At 40.6% G+C, this 16,632-nt stretch overlaps 1 protein-coding gene across 1 annotated transcript in view; it reads left to right on the top strand.

Moving 5' to 3' along the window:
• Positions 1 to 16,632, top strand: part of MYH15 (myosin heavy chain 15) — a 142,123-nt gene that overhangs the window by 67,325 nt on the left and 58,166 nt on the right. The window contains exons 23-27 of the mRNA XM_069552446.2: positions 6,297 to 6,539; positions 7,566 to 7,742; positions 9,639 to 9,784; positions 13,236 to 13,326; positions 15,623 to 16,012. Coding sequence (XP_069408547.2) covers positions 6,297 to 6,539; positions 7,566 to 7,742; positions 9,639 to 9,784; positions 13,236 to 13,326; positions 15,623 to 16,012 — 1,047 coding nt within the window. The remainder of the gene's footprint in view (positions 1 to 6,296; positions 6,540 to 7,565; positions 7,743 to 9,638; positions 9,785 to 13,235; positions 13,327 to 15,622; positions 16,013 to 16,632) is intronic.

Below are 16,632 nucleotides of genomic sequence, written 5' to 3'. Positions count from 1 at the left end.
TTGACTTCACATTCCAGGATGTCTGGCTCTAGGTGAGTAATCACACCATTGTGGTTATCTGGGTAGTGAAGATCTTTTTTGTATAGTTCTTCTGTGTGTTCTTGCCACCTCTTCTTAATATCTTCTGCTTCTGTTAGGTCCATACCATTTCTGTCCTTTACTGAGCCCATCTTTGCATGAAATATTCTGTTGGTATCTCTCATTTTCTTGAAGAGATCTCTATCTTTCCCTTTCTATTGTTTTCCTCTATTTCTTTGCATTGATCCCTGAGGAAGGCTTTCTTATCTCTGCCTTGGTATTCTCTGGAACTCTGCGTTCAGTTGGGTATATCTTTCCTTTTCTCCTTTGCCTTGCCCTTGTCCTCTTTTCACAGCTATTTGTAAGGCCTCGTCAGACAATCATTTTGCCTTTTTGCATTTGTTTTTCTTGGGGATGGTCTTGATTACTGCCTCCTGTACAGTGTCACAAACCTCCATCCATAGTTCTTCAGGCACTGTGTCTATCGGATATAATCCTTTGAATCTATTGGTCACTTCCGCTGTATAGTCGTAAGAGATTTGATTTGGGTCATACCCAGATGGTCTAATGGTTTTCCCTACTGTCTTCTATTTAAGTCTGAATTTAAGTCTGAGACAGAACTGTGTTGGGTGTCTCCTGAGGAGATCCGGGTCAGCAGTGGCCCGCTGCAGGGGCAGGGGCTCTGGGTGCAGTAGACCTGGGTATGGCACAAGCCCTCTTGGAGGAGGCTACCATTAACCTACCATAGAGCCTCCAGAACTTACACAGGACTGGGGAAACAGACTCTTGGAGGGCACAAGCAGAACCTTGTGTGCACCAGGACCCAGGAGAAAGGAGCAGTGACCCCACAAGAGACTGACTGAGTCTGACCCATGAGTGTCCAGGAGTCTCTGGCAGAGGCATGGGTCAGTGGTAGCCTGCTGCAGGGTTGGGGGCATTGAGTGTAGCAGTGCATGCATGGGACCTTTCGAAAGAGGTGGACATTATCTTCATTACCTCCACCATAGTTTGGCCTCAGGTCAAATAACAGGGAGGGAACACAGCCCTGCCCTTTAACAGAAAATTGGATTAAAGATTTACTGAGCATGGCTCAATAAAGTAAAATAATGCTCAAAATTCTCCAAGTCAGGCTTCAACAGTACATGAATCCTGAAATTCCAGATGTTCAAGCTGTATTTAGAAAAGGCAGAGGAACCAGAGATAAAATTGCCAACATCCATTGGATCATCAAAAAAGCAAGAGAGTTCCAGAAAAACACCTACTTCTGCTTTATTGACTATGCCAAAGCCTTTGACTGTGTGGATCACAACAAACTGTGGAAAATTCTTCAAGAGATGGGAATACTAGACCATCTGACCTGCCTCCTGAGAAATCTCTTTGCAGGTCAGGAAGCAACAGTTAGAACTGGACATGGAACAACACACTGATTACAAATAGGGAAAGGAGTATACCAAGGCTATATATCGTCACCCTGTTTGACTTCTATGCAGAGTGCATCATGAGAAATGCTGGGCTGGAGGAAGTACAAGATGGAATCAAGATTGCCGGGAGAAATATCAGTAACCTCAGATATGCAGATGATACCACCTTATGGCAGAAAGCAGAAGAACTAAAGAGCCTCTTGATGTAAGTGAAAGAGGAGAGTGAAAAAGTTGGCTTAAAGCTCAACATTCAGAAAACTAAGATCATGGTATCTGGTCTTATCACTTCATGGCAAATAGATGGGGAAAGAGTGGAAACAGTGACAGACTTTATTTTGGGGGGCTCCTGGTGGCTCAGAGGTTAAAGCATCTGCCTGCAATGCAGGAGACCTGGGTTCAATCCCTGGGTCAGGAAGATCCCCTGGAGAAGGAAATGGCAACCCACTCCAGTATTCTTGCCTGGAGAATCCCATGGATAGTGGAGCCTGGTGGGCTACAGTCCACGGGGTCGCAAAGAGTCGGACATGACTGAGCGACCTCACTTTCAAGATCACTGCAGATGGTGGCTGCAGCCATGAAATTAAAAGACCCTTTCTCCTTGGAAGAAAAGTTATGACCCACCTAGACAGCATATTAAAAAGCAGAAACAAAAGTCTGTCTAGTCAAAGCTATGGTTTTTCCAGTGGTCATGTATGTATGTGAGAGTTGGAGTATTAAGAAAGCTGAGCGCCGAAGAATTGATGCTTTTGAACTGTGGTGCTGGAGAAGACTCTTGAGAGGCCTTTGGACTGCAAGGAGATCCAACCAGTCCATTCTAAAGGAGATCAGTCCTGAGTATTCATTGAAAGGACTGATGCTGAAGCTGAAACTCCAATATTTTGGCCACGTGATGTGAAGAACTGACTCATCTGAAAAGACCCTGATGCTGGCAAAGATTGAAGGCAGGAGGAGAAGGGGACGACAGAGGGTGAGATGGTTAAATGACATCACTGACTCAATGAACATGAGTTTGAGTAAACACCAGGAGTTGGTGATAGACAGGGAGGCCTGGTATGCTGCAATCCATGGGGTCACAAAGAATTGGAGATGACTGAGTGACTGAACCAAACTGAACTGAGCATGGCTCTGCCCATCAGAATAAAGCCCAGTTTCCCCCTCAGTCAGTCTCTCCCACCAGGAAGCTTCCACATGTTTCTTATCCTTCTCCATCAGAGGCAGACAGACTGAAAGCCACAATCACAGAAAACTAACCAATCTGATCCCATGGACCAGCCTTGGCTAACTCAGTGGAATTATGAGTGGCCGTGTAGGGCCACCCAAGATGGACGGGTCATGGTGGAGAGTTCTGACAAAATGTGGTCTGCTGGAGAAGGGAATGGCAAACCACTTCAGTATTCTTGCCTTGAGAACCCCATAAACAGTATGAAAAGGCAAAAAGAGGACACTGAAAGATGAACTCCTCAGGTTGGTAGGTGCCTAATATGCTACTGGAAATCAATGGAGAACTAACTCCACAAAGAATGAAGAGACGATGCCAAAGCAAAAACAGCATCCAGTTGTGGATGTGACTGGTGATGGAAGTAAAGTCTGATGGTGTAAAGAGCAATATTGCATAGGAATCTGGAATGTTAGGTCCATGAATCAAGGCAAATTGCAAGTGGTCAGATAGGTGATGGCAAGAGTGAACATCGACATTTTAGGAATCAACGAACTAAAATGGACTGGAATGGGTGAATTTAACTCAGATGACCATTGTATCTACTACTGTGGGCAAGAATCCCTAGAAGAAATAGAGTAGCCACCATGGTCAACAGAAGAGTCTGAAATGCAATACTTGGATGCAGTCTCATAAATGACAGAATGATCTCTGTTTGTTTCCAAGGCAAACCATTCAGTATCACAGTAATCCAAGTTTATGCCTCGACCAGTAATGCTGATGAAGCTTAAGATGAATGGTTCTATGAAGACCTACAAGACCTTCGAGAACTAACACCCAAAAAAGATATCCTCTTCATTATAGGGGACCACAATGGAAAAGTAGGAAGTCAAGAAATACCTAGAGTAACAGGCAAATTTGTCCTTGGAGTACAGAATGAGGCATGGCAAAGGCTAACAGAGTTTTGCCAAGAGAATGCACTGGTCTTAGCAAACACCCTCTGCCCACAACACAGGAGAAGACTCTACACATGGACATCACCAGATGGTCAATACTGAAGTCAGATTGATTATATTCTTTGTAGCCAAAGATGGAGATGCTCTATACTGTCAGCAAAAATAAGACCAGGAGCTGACTGTGGCTCAGATCATGAACTCCTTGTTGCCAAATTCAGATTTAAATTGAAGTGCCATTACTCATCCCCTTTTATTAATATTCCTGTTCTCTAGCTACCCAGACCACTGTTATCCCCAAACATTCCAAAGGCAGGTATGAAATTGTATCCATCTTTATTGTATTCTCCACCCCACTTAGAACAGTACTAAGTTAAAAAAAATACTGGGTTCAAATACAACTATATAAATAGAAGTTTTTCTTGCTGTTTGGACTTATTGAAAACAGAAAATTTAGTAATTTTAGACTAAAAATCATTCTTTTCTTTTGGGGCTGTGCTACCCATTGATGTTTCAATAGGCCATGTTTTATATGAGAATTTACACTCAGACTCACACTTCTGATGCATATTTATCATAACAGTGGTTCTAGAACTTCAGTGTTTATCAGCCTCACCTAGGATTCTTGTTAGAACTACAAATTCCTGGGCCCCACTCAAACCTACATTAAGATCCATACTGTGAGAATCACAGCTTGTAATGTCATATTTTGTCTGGCTTATGAGAAAGGCAGGTTTGAATAAGAGAAATACAGTTTTGAGTAAGAGTAAGGTAAGTTTGAATAGGAGAAAGGCAGGTTTGAATAAGAGAAAGGCAGGTTTGAATAAGACCCAGCCTCCTAGTTTTCATCATTCTTTCTCTCAACAAAGAGTGGCCAGTGCTACTTGGGCTGATGTAGGGATAGAAAAGGACTCGACTTTTGAAGGGAGTGGAGGGTAAAAGTCTGGGATATATGATCAAAGTGCATAGGAAATACATGAAGCCAATTCCAGGGCAAATCCAGGAAGGCTGAGATGGGTTCAAATTGTAATTAATTTAAAAAGCTGAATTGGCTATGAAATATTTTATTATTGTTAATTTTTAAGAAACACAGCTCAATACAGTACAAATCAAGGAAATAAAGATTCTTTTAAAATCATTCACTAACTCAAAACTGAGTGAACCCATTTCAATTAGCACTGCAAGTACGTGAGAAAATTACTACAGGGGAAAGGATGTCCCTGCTGTTAAACTGTTACACCACTGCTTGGCTGGCTTCAGACACGCTGTCATGTTTAATGAGGGATCGATGATGGTCGATTGGATTGTCCTCTTCATTTGGTGATGGTGACAGGTCCTATACACATGCTGAATGGAAGAGAGCAAACAGCTGTTCTACTTGTCAGCTGGGGTGAACTGAGATCAAATGTCCCCCTTGTTGCTCAAGCATTGGAACTTCTCTGATTTGCATAAATCCTTTTGCTTCCATATTTTTGTTTTTACTTAGCCCTTCTCTTGGTCTTCAGTGATGTTGGAGATTCACTACGCTATATGTCTCCCATCTGTGCCTCCTTGAGCCCCACCTGTTGGACAGATAGGATGAGAGATAGCCAGAAAACAGTAGCCTGGATTTTTGTTTTTTTTTTTCTGCTCTTGGTCTAAGTAGATGCAACAATTTATGCCAAGTAACTAGTTAGGTTGGAGAAGGAAATGGCAACCCACTCCAGTGTTCTTGCCTTGAGACTCCCAGGGATGGGGGAGCCTGGTAGGCTGCCGTCTATGGGGTCACACAGAATCGGACACGACTGAAGTGACTTAGCAGCAACTAGTTAGGTGATAGGTTATCAAAATTGTAGAGGATGGATGAGGTCTAGAGATGGAAGATAGAGATAGGAGTGAAGTTATATCTCAATAAGACCTACAGTAATTAAGAACTTGCTCACAGAGAAGAGATTTCATTTAACCTCTAAATGGAGACAAATGAGAGGAGTTCAAAGTTACAAAAGGTGCTTTTGTAGCAAAAGGACTCAGCCCCTTCGTTTTTGACTTAGTCCATAATACTGAAACAGTGGGGCACTCAGCAAGGGTTGGAGGCAGTATGTTTGAAAAGATGAAAGGAAGGAGGATTTTGCACTCTCTGTGTATAACTTGTGGAATTTACTGCTGGCAGAACCATTGAGAAAAAGATTTTAGTTGGAAATAATAGTGAAATCTAGTTAGTGATGTGCAAGAAACGTCATGAATTCTAAATTCAACCTATGAATAATATACAGCCCAGCTCTATTTATTAGAAGATGTTTATATACTAAACAAGTGCATCCGGACCCTTATAATAATATGATAAATATTCTATTGTCTGAGGGGACAGAGCTTTCCTCAAAAAGACTGTATTCTGAGCAGGTACCACCCTCAAACTATATGCCCACAGGGATGCTTCCAGTAGCTGTGATTTAATCAGCACACTGCTGATTTTTGGAGGCATGTTAGCTCCTTTAGGCCACTAGGATTCTATTAAGTGCTTTAGAAGAGGTAATCTAATCTAGTGAATGGCCTGAAAGATTGAAAGCACCTCCAAACACAAGCAACTCCGCCACTTGTCAACAATAGGATTGGGGAACTGGGAATATTATTTCAACTGCTTAGGAAAGATAGGTGAAAGTGCTGGACAGAGGGCAGGCAATTATCTCTTTGCTATGTGTTAAGCAGCATTTCTCCTGGCTGATAAATTACTTCCAGCTGTTGGCAACAATTTTCTCCTCATCATGGCAGGAGCGAGAGACCCTGGCAAATGTTGAAGAGCAGTGCGAGCTGCTGATTAAATCCAAGATCCAGCTGGAGGCCAGCGTCAAGGCGCTGTCTGCGCGGGTGGAGGAAGAAGAGGAGATAAATTCCAAGCTGACTGCCAGGGGGCAGAAACTTGAAGATGAATGTTCTGAGTTGAAGAAAGAAATCGATGACCTGGAAACGCTATTGGCGAAGTCACAGAAGGAGAAGCACGCTACAGAGCTCAAGGTACTTTTCCTACATTGTCAGGAAGGTCTAGCTGCCTCAATTCCAGACTCCCGACTGGGCTCTGGAACCAGGCTTGCTTTGTTTAAATTAATGAACATAGTGGTCTGCAATTTATGGCCCTTGAAGTCAGAACTGGCATCGAATGAGGACCTAATTCAAATTTCCAGCTTGAATTTATGGAACCCTGCTTAATCTCCCAAATGAAACATTTTCATTTGTTCTGATCTTATTGCATCTGAAATCTGATAGAAAGAGTAAAACGGTTTCACTGGGCCTCTAAGAATTATTTTTTGGAAGGAGAGGGAGCAGGATGCAGCTTACTGAAAGGTGGTTTGGTATGTATCTTAGTCCCCACCTCAGTTGTTAACTTGGAGTTTGACCTTCAGATGTCATTTTAATTCCAGCTAAAACTTTTTTCGTTTTCTTTGAGGTTTTTAACTTGTGTATCTGTATATAGACTGAAGTTAGCTAAGGAATCTGTATCAAACATTTGATTGAAAAAAGCATCCAGAATAATAGCGTAATTTTGGCAGATGATTAAATAGCAACTCTTGTACATGGGTCCCTTTCATAAAAAGCCAATGGGCCTGATATAAATGGCTTCCATTTTTGCCTATTTTATCTGCTGGACCTCTTCTCTAACTGCCACTTTCTTAGGATCCTGAGGCATAACAAGATTAATGTGTGCCCTGAATACTTAAAAGAAAGCAAAATTAGTAGTGTTCTTGTTATAGAATGGCATGACACTGAAAACTGGCCGTCCATGGACCTACGCTGATATTTGATTAACCAGAACACCCCATTCCCTGGCTGTGAGAGATAACAGATCATTCGTGTCTGTGTGTAAAAGAAAATGCGAATTTAGAGTTTTAAAACGTCCAACAGAAATTTGGCTACATGTGATTCCTTATGACAGTGGATATGTCATGAGATTTTTGGTCCTAGAAAAGAGAGAAGATGGCCCTTCGCATTTATGCCCCTGCTTCCAGGAGCGGTTCTCATGGAGCTGTTGTTTTCTCCCGGCAGGTCAAGAACCTGACTGAGGAGGTGGAGTCTCTCAATGAGGATGTGAGCAAACTGCATCGAGCAGCCAGGGCTGCACAGGAGACCCACCAGCAGACCCTGGAGGACTTGCACAATGAGGAGGAGAAACTCCACACCCTGAGCAAGGCCAAGTTGACACTGGAGCAGCGAGTGAATGAGGTCAGGAGTGATATGTCTGCCTAGTTAGCTGCCTGTCTACATCTATAGAAACTTTCACTTTTTACTTAGTTAATTTATCTTGACATTTTCATGAAAACTTAGTAGCATGGTTCATTTCCCTCATTTAGAAACAGAGGTGAACCGCTACAGTGGAAGAGAGGCCCTGGTATGTGTTCTGTCTGTTGTTAAATGAAACTTTCGTAACAACCCTGGGCAGTGGGAGATTACTGAGATGAATCGTGAGGCGGGAGCACTCTACATGACTGACTTCCCCACAGAACCTGGTGTTTGGCCCCGCAAATGTGCTGGTGCTCTATCTGACGCTAGCACTGAAGGATTGCTTAAAGGCCCCATGTCTCCAGCAGTGCACTGAGGTTTGTTATAGAAGAAAGATATGTAAGTCGCAAGCTGTGTTCTACCAACGCTATCGGAATATACTTGTGAGATTCTGGAGATGGTGCTTCTGTTCTGCTTCCAAAACCCTGTGAAATAAAGATGTTTCAGACCAGTCTCAGTGGGTAGGTTCATCACTCTTCCTGTCTCCTCCCCAGCTGACAAAGAGTGTATGCATTCACTGTTTTATTAGTCCTCAAAGCTTAGCTTTTATAAAATTGCTGGCAAGTGTGGTTAGATTTTTTTTTATCTGCTTCTTTTTCCTCGTGCCTCTCTATCAATTTTCCTCTGTTACCTATTAGTTGTCTCACTTCTCTTCCTATTTCCATGGATATATATCTTCAGTTCAGTTCAGTCGCTCAGTCGTGTCCGACTCTGCGACGCCATGAATCGCAGCACGCCAGGCCTCCCTGTCCATCACCAACTCCCGGAGTTCACTTAGATTCACGTCTATCGAGTCAGTGATGCCATCCAGCCATCTCATCCTCTGTCGTCCCCTTCTCCTCCTGCCCCCAATCCCTCCCAGCATCAGGGTCTTTTCCAATGAGTCAACTCTTCTCATGAGGGGGCCAAAGTACTGAAACAAAGCCTCAGTATGGGAATTTGCTGGTGTGTGTACACAACACACACACACACTCTCACACATGTATTTTCACACACTTGTTCTCTCCTAGAGTTCATTTATTTTTTGGTTTTGCATACACCTTCCAGAAATTCTCCCTTCTCCCCTATTTGAATTTTATATCTTTCGCTGCTTACAGGAAATAGCTTCTATTATGGCAAAGTTAATATATCAGGGAAAAATAGCCATATTGTAACTATTATTTTGCCTCTTGCTAACTGACCTCAATATCATTGTTGGCAACACTAATTCGGACAGAACTGTAGTATTCTGGCCACCTTGCTGGAGGTACCAGAAGATGACATAATGCTATGGACCAGAGAGGGTACCAGAGTGGTGAAGGAGAGTATGGAAATTATGTTGTGTGAGGTGCATTTGAAATGGTCAGTGATGCTGAGTTAGGAGACTCAGGACAGCTGCCTAATATTCATGAATGGTCACGTGGAGACAGATTTGCTTGGTGTTGCTCCAGGGAGCAGAGCCTAGATTTGTGGGACAGATTTACAGGGACTATTTTGGCCTCTTACAAGGAAGCACTCCTGAGTAAATGGACTTATCCACCCATGAAATGAGCTGCCATGTGAAGAAGTGAGCTTCTCATCAGTGGAAAGCTATCAAACAGGGTCTCACTAGGCATTTATTATTTGTTTTTTCTGTATTCTAGAGCACGTATTCCTTAATCTCTAAAGATTTCCTTTGTCGGTGACTTCTAGATTCTTTTGTAATCCCATTGATGTGTGCAACATTTATTTTAAAATATCTATATGACTGGGCATCATTTGCAGACTCTGCTTATATTTTTCTTTCTTTTTCCAGAAGGTAAGTGGTTAATGAACACATCTGTAAAGTATAAACTTAACCTAAACATCTCCTTTTGTCAGCTTGAGGGTGCCCTTGAGCAGGAGAGCAAAGCGAGAATGAACTGTGAGAAGGAAAAGTGCAAAGTGGAGGGCGAGTTAAAGCTGAACCAGGAGAGCATGGAGGACCTGGAGAGCAGGCAACTGCAACTAGCAGAAAAGCTGAGGAGGTGAGCCACCTTTCTGTGGACACAAGATTCTGGGAGACCTTATATTGAAGGAGACAGTTCTCTCATGGTGTTTATCCCTGTGACCCTAGGGCCAGATATCTCAAGACCTGCAGGGGAGGATAAAAAGGATAACAAGCCTAGGAAGTTGAGGGATTTTTATTTTTTGCTAGACTTTATGATATTACTCTTCTTTTTATAATTATATAATAACCTGCAAGAAAGTGACTGAGAAGTCTGACTAGCAGATGTGAATGAAAGGTGTAAGGCATAGCAGATGCAAATTATTAGAATTTGAAGTTACAAGTCAAAAAATAAAAGAGGCTCACTTCTTTTACTCATGAGATCAATTGCCTAAAGTAAAAAAGTAAATCAAAAGTAAATTCTAATGTGAAGTCCCATATACCCTCTGATCATTTTTAAAAACAAAACAAAACTTATATGCCAGATGTAACTTCATTAGACATTTATACAACTTTTTTGGTCTAGTAATTTATACAACCTTTTTGGTCTAGTAATTTACTTTTAAAGTATTAAACTTTAAAATTGAAAGCATAATCAAAATGAATAGACCTTCAGTTCACGCAGATTCCCAAGGAGCTCAGGGCAAGATGGCCCCCTCAGTTGAACTTCATTATTCATTGAAACAGATTTTCTTACCTTGTCCCTTTTGTCTCCCTCTGTTTAGCTAGACTTTCTTCTAAATCTTCTAGGGATTTTCAAGTTATTTTAAATAAATCAAATAAGAAAGGGAAACAGTGAAATCTAAGAGTAAGATAAGGCTTGTCTGAAGTGGAGAGCATACTGGTGAAGAGAATCAATGAGCAGCTATGAGCTTCTGGTTTTCCCATCTGTGTATACAAGTTTCCATGATGCATGCTTGTGGTCAGACTGGATTAATAGCCTATCAATAAGTTACTAAACTTGATAGGTGTTTGTAGACTTGATTAATAGCTTATTAATAACTTATTGAACTTGGTAGGTGTTTGGAAAAGATGAAATAAGTAACCCTATGAATGTAGTGGAATAGTGAAAGGCAAAATGATGATACAGTTCCTTCGGCATTTAATTTTGAAGATTGTGTTTCAGTTTGACAAAGTGAAATGATACTCCATGTCCTTGTAGGCCACAGGTCAAAGAGCGCTGGCATTTTAGAAACCTGTGTTTTGAGGAAATTATGAATTTATTATACAACCTTTTCTTTAAATGGACCTGTGTATATATTAAAACTTAATATATGAAAATGTGGCATTTTCAAATGATGATGAGAGGATAGAATACTTAATAAATAGTGCCAAGATTATTAGCTATTCATCTTATGAGATAAAAGTTAAATTTCTTCATCATGCTATTCACACACACAATCCAATTGCATTAAAGAATTAAATGCAAAAATAAAGCTATAAAATCATTAGAAGTTGCAGCATTATTCACAATAGCCAAGATGTAGAAACAACCTAAATGCCCATTGATTGAATGAATGAATAAAGAAAATGTGATGTATACATTTAATGGATTATTATTCGGCCACTTTTTAAAGGAATTCCTGCCCTATGTGACAACAGGGATAAACCTGAAGGACTTTATGCTAAATTAAATGTCAGCCACAGAAGGACAAATGCTGCATGATTCCATTTATAGGAGGCATCTAAAAACAGTCAAACTCCTAGAAACAGAGAGTAGAATGGTGGTTGCCAGGGTCTGGGAGGCAAGGGAAATGCAGGGTTGCTGTTCAGTGGTTATAAAGCTTCCATTAGGCAAGATGACGGAGTCCTAGAGATCTGTGTGATGTTCCGCCTATAGTTAATATTGCGCTGCGCACTTAAATATTTGTCGAGAGGGTAGATCTCATGTTAAATGTTCTTCAGTTAAAAAAAAAAAAACAATTAAGACAATATGGGTGGTAAGTCTTAGGAAATTGGCAGGCCAGACTTCCTGAATAAGTCACAAACCCCATCCAAAGGCATAAAAGGACTGTATTGATAAACTTGATGTTAATACATCAGCATTTAAAACATTTAGTGGCAAAAGCCAACATAAATGAAATTGGAACAAATTTGAAGCAGATATCAAAAAATAAATATCAAGAATATTAAAGGAAAATGTGTAATTCAATAATTAGATGAACAACCTAACAGAAAAATGGACAAAGGACACAAGTGAGGTCATTTGTTTTATTGCCCATTTTATTTATTTATTTTTTTAATTGCCCATTTTAAAATCCTCATAGTTGATAACATGCTAGTTACTAGTAAACAAGGACACTTGTTTAAGGACATTCATAATAAAACAAGGACACACTAGAAGTGTGCTAATATTAAATGTGAATGTAGAGAAATAACCTCACACTGCTATTGGAGGCCAAAGTTAACAGTTTTTAGATACATACCTATAACTGACGCAGCAATTCCCTGCTCAGTATCCACTCTAGAAACACTCACATGTACACAAGGGTGCCCCAGATGAACCGCATTATTTGTAAAAGTAAAATTTAGGGGGAAAACTCAGTGCTTATTAATAGGGAAGTAGATAAGAAAACCGCATAATATTTAAGTCATAGACTAGTATTTCACAGTTAACGTCCAAGTGAAGTAATCTACGTGTGTGCTTCTGTGGTGGCTCAGTGGTAAAGAATCTAACGGTCAAGCAGGAGACATGGGCTCGATCCCTGGATCAGGAAGATCTCCTGGAGAAGGAAATGGCAACCTGCCCCAGTTTTCTTGCCTAGGAAAGCCCACGTAGAGAAATAATCTCAGGAGGAGGAGCCTGGCTAGCTGTAGTCTTTGGGGTTACAAAAGAGTCAGACACGACTTAGTGACGAAACAATAACAAATCTATGTGTAGGCCCAAGTGGAAAAATCTCCGTGTGTTATTGGGTTAAAAATGTTGCACAGGGACTTCCCGGGTGGTTTAGTGGTTAAGAATCTGCCTCGCGATACAAGAGATGTGGATTCAATCCCTCGTTGGGGAACTGAGACCCAAATGCCGCAGAGCAACTAAGCCTGGCACCACAGCTGCTGATCCCTGTGCTCTGGAGCCTGTGAGCCACAGCTAGGAAGCTGCACTGCAACAAAAGATTCCTAGTGCCACAACCAAGATTCAGCACAGTCAAATAAATACAATAAATATTAAAAATGTGAAATTATAAATCTAAATGTATGTAATATTATACCATTCACAGTAAAGAAAATGAAACTGTTCCTACTGATACATAAGTACAAACATATGTCAGTACTTAGAAAAATGTCCAGAAGGAGCCACATCAAATTAATTATGGTGGTTACCTCTAGGGAAGGAACAGAGGCTGGGTATAATAGCCAAGGAGACTTCAGCTCTAGATGTAATAGTTGAATTTTTACAATGCATGGCTTCATATATTATTACAATAATTTGAAGACTATTTAAACAAAATGTTATTACTCTGAGCAATTTCATTTGACTCTTTCCCTAACAGGAAAGAATTAGAAATGAATCAGATGAGGTCAAAGGTGGAGAATGAGAAAAACCTGGTGGCTCAGCTTCAGAAGATGGTTAAAGAGTTCCAGGTGATCATTTATCAAATACCTGTGTGCATCTGTAGTTCAATCCCTGGTTGATGACTGGTGCTTCGGTGACAAATGTTCTGCCAAGGTAGCCATAACCCTAGCCAACTATCGACAGAAGCAGGAAAGAACACTGGTTGAGAAGGTAACCTGGCATTCTACAGTTAGGTGACTCTGGGGAATATTACTTAAGCTTAGATTTCCTTATCATGAAGATAATAAAAACAAATAGCTAAGACGTTGAATGTTTGACATAAACTAGGCATTGTACTAAAACACAGGACATCTGTGTTTTTACTCATTAATCTTCCTGACAACGTTTGAACGAAAATGAAACTACATTTAAGTGGTAAGCTCAGTGCCTGACCCATGGTAAGCATTCAGTATTAACAATTTAATTTTTCATGATGATTAGCCTTTGTAATTGTAAGACAGTTACACTGAAAATCTATTTTGTAGCTACTTGTAGCCTCAAAACGTTATTTGATAATGAGCAGCTATTTATAAGTTCAGACTATGTGACTGTTTTATACACAGTCACATAGTGTATATTATATATTACCATATTATGTTGTTCAGTTGCTAAGTCATGTCCAACTCTTTGCAACCCCATGGACTACAGCACACCAGACCTCCCTGTCCTTCACTCTCTCCTGGAGTTTGCTCAAACTCATAGGAAGTTGGTGCTGCTATCCAACCATCTCATCCTCTGTTGCCCTCTTCTCTTCCTGCCCTCAACCGAGTCAGCTCCTTGATTCAGTACTTTGGCCAAAGTATTTGAGCTTTAGCTTCAGCATCAGTCCTACCAATGAATATTCAGGGTTGATTTCCTTTAGGATTGACTGGTTTGATCTCCTTGCAGTCTGAGGGATCCTCAAGAGTCTTTTCCACATTATAAAATAATTTAAACCATATAACTCCTCACATATACATGGAGATGGGTTCTTTTCCTTTGGAGCGAGATAGTTATCTCATTAATGTAACTATTACTCAAAATAATTTTGGAATTTTTTCCTGATTATTACTTTCTGAGACATTTGAGTCAAATACAGCCAGTCTCCCTGCTTTATGGATGTGCTTCCAGACATTATCAATCTTCAAGCAGTTGTCTATCATATTTACCAGACTTCTCTTCAAATGATAGTTGATCCAAAAAAATGTTCAATCAATCCAAAATACAAACTTTCTTACCCTGATGATTTAAAATAATGTTCCAAAGATTATTTCTAAGGAAATGTTTCAGAAATGTTTGACCTGGTTAGAGTATTGTTTGGAATGAAGGTATTGTATCTCAAGATAACTAATTGTAAGGGGATCATGATTAGTTGGGTGTGGAAATCATAAATTTTTTAGCACCTCTGTCACAATTCATCCAGATTAGATAGCCTTATTTATTTGGTTCGGTCTAAAAATTACCTTCCTCTTAGCAATCATACTCTTACTTAATGGAAAGAAAAGTATATTCTAAAATATGTCATTCCTTTTTCCTTCTGCCCTAACCTATGTCCAGTTGTTTAAGGTGATGTTAATGACCATCATCAGTTTTACTGTGCTGTCCCACAATGATGCTACCGAGATTTGTAAAGCTCTTTGCCCTTACACCAAAAGACTTTTGCGCTCTTGAGAATTCCTATCACTGCTTCTTTGTCTTATAATTCTGCTTCTAATAATATCAGGTTACTACCCCAATTAATAATCCCATTCCTCCACCAATTTTAATTTGTTACTTCAACTTTCCTGCTACTTGAAATCACCTTCAGACTAAGAGACAAGTAACCAAGTTTGTCAGAATTTGTATAAAATTAAATTGATGCTGTTTCTTACGAGTTAGCTGCTTGAACTCAGGGGTATTTAATCTATTGATGAGATTTTTGCCCAAGTTGGCAATAGTTAAGGTTTTCAGATAAATTTCAGATAAATGAGGTATTGTATATAAAATTCATCAAGTTATTTTTTATAAGCTTTCCTTAAAGTGTTTCCTTGTAATATGAAAGATGTTTTCTAGTCCTTTGCAAAGTGCTTTTTATTAAAATGTCCTCTTCATGTATATAATCTAATGAGGTTGCTCATCACCATGGTCTGGGAAATTGGGAGGAATTACAAATTTTAATTCTGGTCTCGATACTGCTTTGGAGCAAATTACTTAATTTCTCTGTATTCTGTCTTCTTTAGCTATAAACGAGAACCAAAAGTGTTATGTTGTTTTGCTTAGTTGTGATAAAAAAAAATACAGTAGAGCTCTTGAATATAAAATATGCTGTAAGTGCTTAGTGAAAGTTAAAGTTATTTGCTGCTATAGACTCAGATACAACTTTTGAAAGAAGAATTGGAAGCTGAAAGGACCACTCGAGCCAAGGTAGAGAGGGAGAGAGCTAACCTCATCCGAGAGCTGGAAGACATGAATGAGAGGCTGGAGGAGGCAGGAGGTGTCAGTTCGGCTCAGCTGGAGATAACTAAGAAACAAGAAACAAAATTCCAGAGGCTCCGCCGAGACCTGGAAGAGGCCACACTGCACTTTGAGGCAACCTCTGCCTCTTTGAAGAAGAGACACGCAGATAGCCTGGCTGAGCTGGAGAGCCAGGTAGAAAATTTACAACAGGTCAAGCAGACACTGGAAAAAGACAAGAGTGACCTGCAGCTGGAAGTGAACGATCTCCTGACCCAAGTTGAACAGATGACCAGAGCTAAGGTAAAGAATATTTACAAGCCCTCCTTGAGGATTTAGGACACGGAAGTAAGCAGAGGATAGGAGGGGAGAGAAAGTTAAAGTAAACTGGTGACTCAAAGTACCTGCTAAAGGAAGCTAGACATCTTCAGATTGGCTCAGTTTAGTTTAGTCGCTCAGTCGTGTCTGACTCTATTCGACCCATGAATCACAGCACGCCAGGCCTCCCTGTCCATCACCAACTCCCAAGTTTACTCAAACTCATCTCCATTGAGTTGGTGATGCCATCCAGCCATCTCATCCTCTGTCGTCCCCATCTCCTCCTGCCCCCAATCCCTCCCAGCATCAGGGTCTTTTCCAATGAGTCAACTCTTCACATGAGGTGGCCAAAGTATTGGAGTTTCAGCTTCAGCATCAGTCCTTCCAAAGAACACCCAGGACTGATCTCCTTTAGGATGGACTGCTTGGATCTCCTTGCAGTCCAAGGGATTCTCAAGAGTCTTCTACAACACCACATTTCAAAAGCATCAATTCTTCGGCACTCAGCTTTCTTCACAGTCCAATTCTCACATCCATGCATGACCACTGGAAAAATCATAGCCTTGACTAGACAGACCTTTGTTGGCAAAGTGATCTCTCTGCTT

The sequence above is a fragment of the Ovis canadensis genome, chromosome 1, assembly GCF_042477335.2.
Source record: "Ovis canadensis isolate MfBH-ARS-UI-01 breed Bighorn chromosome 1, ARS-UI_OviCan_v2, whole genome shotgun sequence".
Lineage (NCBI taxonomy): Eukaryota > Metazoa > Chordata > Mammalia > Artiodactyla > Bovidae > Ovis > Ovis canadensis.
The sequence above is the reverse complement of the archived record's forward strand: the minus strand, read 5'-3'. Positions and strand labels throughout refer to the sequence as shown.